General features: G+C 25.0%; 1 protein-coding gene across 1 annotated transcript in view; it reads left to right on the plus strand.

The window, feature by feature from the left end:
* LOC113825451 (glycine receptor subunit alpha-2) overlaps positions 1-2500 on the plus strand; it is a 50637-nt gene that overhangs the window by 41610 nt on the left and 6527 nt on the right. The window contains exon 7 of the mRNA XM_070123460.1: positions 2461-2500. This exon is cut by the window's right edge and continues 95 nt beyond it. Within this exon, the coding sequence (XP_069979561.1) occupies positions 2461-2500 (40 nt within the window). The remainder of the gene's footprint in view (positions 1-2460) is intronic.

The following is a 2500-nucleotide window of genomic DNA, read 5'->3' on the forward strand; positions in this document are numbered from 1 at the left end:
ATCATACTGACAAGGATGATGCGGGTAATTATAATATGATAATGGTAATAATACAAAAATATTGACAATAGTGATTATACTGATACTACTACTATTAATAATGAGAATGCGATAATGAAAATAGAGATAATTATTACCATCGATAATAATGATGAGCTTTATAGTATTGTAATGGTGCTGGTATTGATTACCTTCATATTATCATTATCATTAATGATGTTTTTATTTCTATTAATGTTCATTTTTTCTGCTTTTTTTCAACAATAAATTTTTAGTAAGCCTGAATTGATATACTCTATGACTGCGGACATGAAACCTCAAGATTTTGGTACTAAAATAGTATATCATGCCTGGAACCAGTTTCTATGTGACTTTGAATTCCAGTCAATTATTTTAGTCTTAGTGTATCGTATTATAAATCTATGAAAACCTTATTTTAAATATTATCATTATTGTTATTATTGTTGACATTGTTATTATTATTGTCATTATTATTATTAGTTATTATTATTATGATCGTCATTATTGTTATTATCATGATTATTATCATTAGTATCATCATGCTTATTATCACTAGTATCAACATCACTACTACCATCGTCATTGTCATTATCATTATTATCATTGTTATTATTATCATTTTCCTTTTGGTTAACACCATTCTCGTCTTTCTCCTCCGAGGCACGTACAATGTAATGCAGTGCTTGGACCGTTACTTTCTGAACCTTTATTATTTACATAACTATCCGAGAAGTGGGAATAAGAAGGAAGGTAGGAGAATAGGAGAAAGAAAATATGGCCATTATTATTTTCATTAATTATGGACATTATCATTATTATTAATGTTATTAGTTATCATCAATATTCTTGCTTTATCGTTATATTTTTATACCTATAATAATAATGATAATAATAATAATAATAATAATAATAATAATAATAATAATGATAAAATAATAATAATGATAATGATAATGATAATTATTGTTGATATTATTGCCATTATTATTATTATTATTATTATTATTATTATTATTATTATTATTATTATTATCATTATTATTATTATTATTATTGTTGTTGTTGTTGTTGTTGTTGTTACTATTATCATTATTATTATTATTATTATTATTATTATTATTATTATTATTATTATTATTATTATTATTATCATTATTATTATTATTATTATTGTTGTTGTTGTTGTTGTTGTTACTATTATCATTATTATTATTATTATTATTATTATTATTATTATTATTATTATTATCATTAACATTGTTATTATTATTATCATCATTAGTACCATCATTATTATCACTATTGATATTACTATTAATGTGATTAATATCATCATCATGATAAAGAAAATGATAAAAATAAAAATAAACATAAGAGTGGTAATGTTGAATTAACAATATTGACTATGATAATAATGATAATGATAATGATGATAATGATAATGATAATGATGATAATGATGATGATAATGATAATGATAATGATGATAATGAAAATGATAATGATAATAATGATAATAAAAAAGATAAAAAATAATAAATATAATGATATTGATTATGAGTATAACAATATTAGTAAAGATAATAGTGTTCTATATATTTTTCCTACTCGGGGTTAGCCATCTTGTAAACATAAACATGTTGAATAAACCAAGATTTCACTTGATAATTGTTTATTAAGAATGGACTACATTCACATACAATGCAAGCAGTAGTTATGATAGTGATAATAATAATAATGATGATGATGGTGATAATGATATTAATGATGATGTTAATGAAGATATTCATTTTGATAATGAGATTGTCATTGATAATGATCATGGTGATGATGATTATTATTAATGTAATCGTCAGTGATAATGATGATAATGCTAATAACGATAACGAGTAACAGTGATGATGATAATAATAAGGATAACGCTGATAATGATGATAATAATAATAATAGCAATTAAAGATGATAATGCTTATTAATGATAATGAACATTATCAATGATCTTGTCATTATTATCATTCTTATTCTTATCCACATTATTACCATTATGACCATTGTACTTCTGATACGGCTACTACCATTACTACTACCACAACTACTGCTACTACTGCTACTAATATTCCTACTACTACTACTACTACTACTACTACTACTGCTGTTGCTGCTGCTGCTGCTGCTGCTACTACTACTACTACTACTACTACTACTACTACTACTACTACTACTACTACTACTACTACTACTACTACTACTACTACTACTACCACCACCACCACCACCATTACTACCACTACTACCACTACTTCTACTACTACTATTACTACTACTACTACTCCCATCATCATTATCTCCATATATTCATTTCTTAATTCATCTATTTCATTATCATTATCATCACCACTATTTACAAAAGCGCACCACAACTTTCCTCTCCTCTCCCAGTGTCCCATACCACCGAAGAGCTCGTGTTCGAGTGGGACCC

This window comes from Penaeus vannamei, chromosome 7 (genome assembly GCF_042767895.1).
Source record: "Penaeus vannamei isolate JL-2024 chromosome 7, ASM4276789v1, whole genome shotgun sequence".
NCBI lineage: Eukaryota > Metazoa > Arthropoda > Malacostraca > Decapoda > Penaeidae > Penaeus > Penaeus vannamei.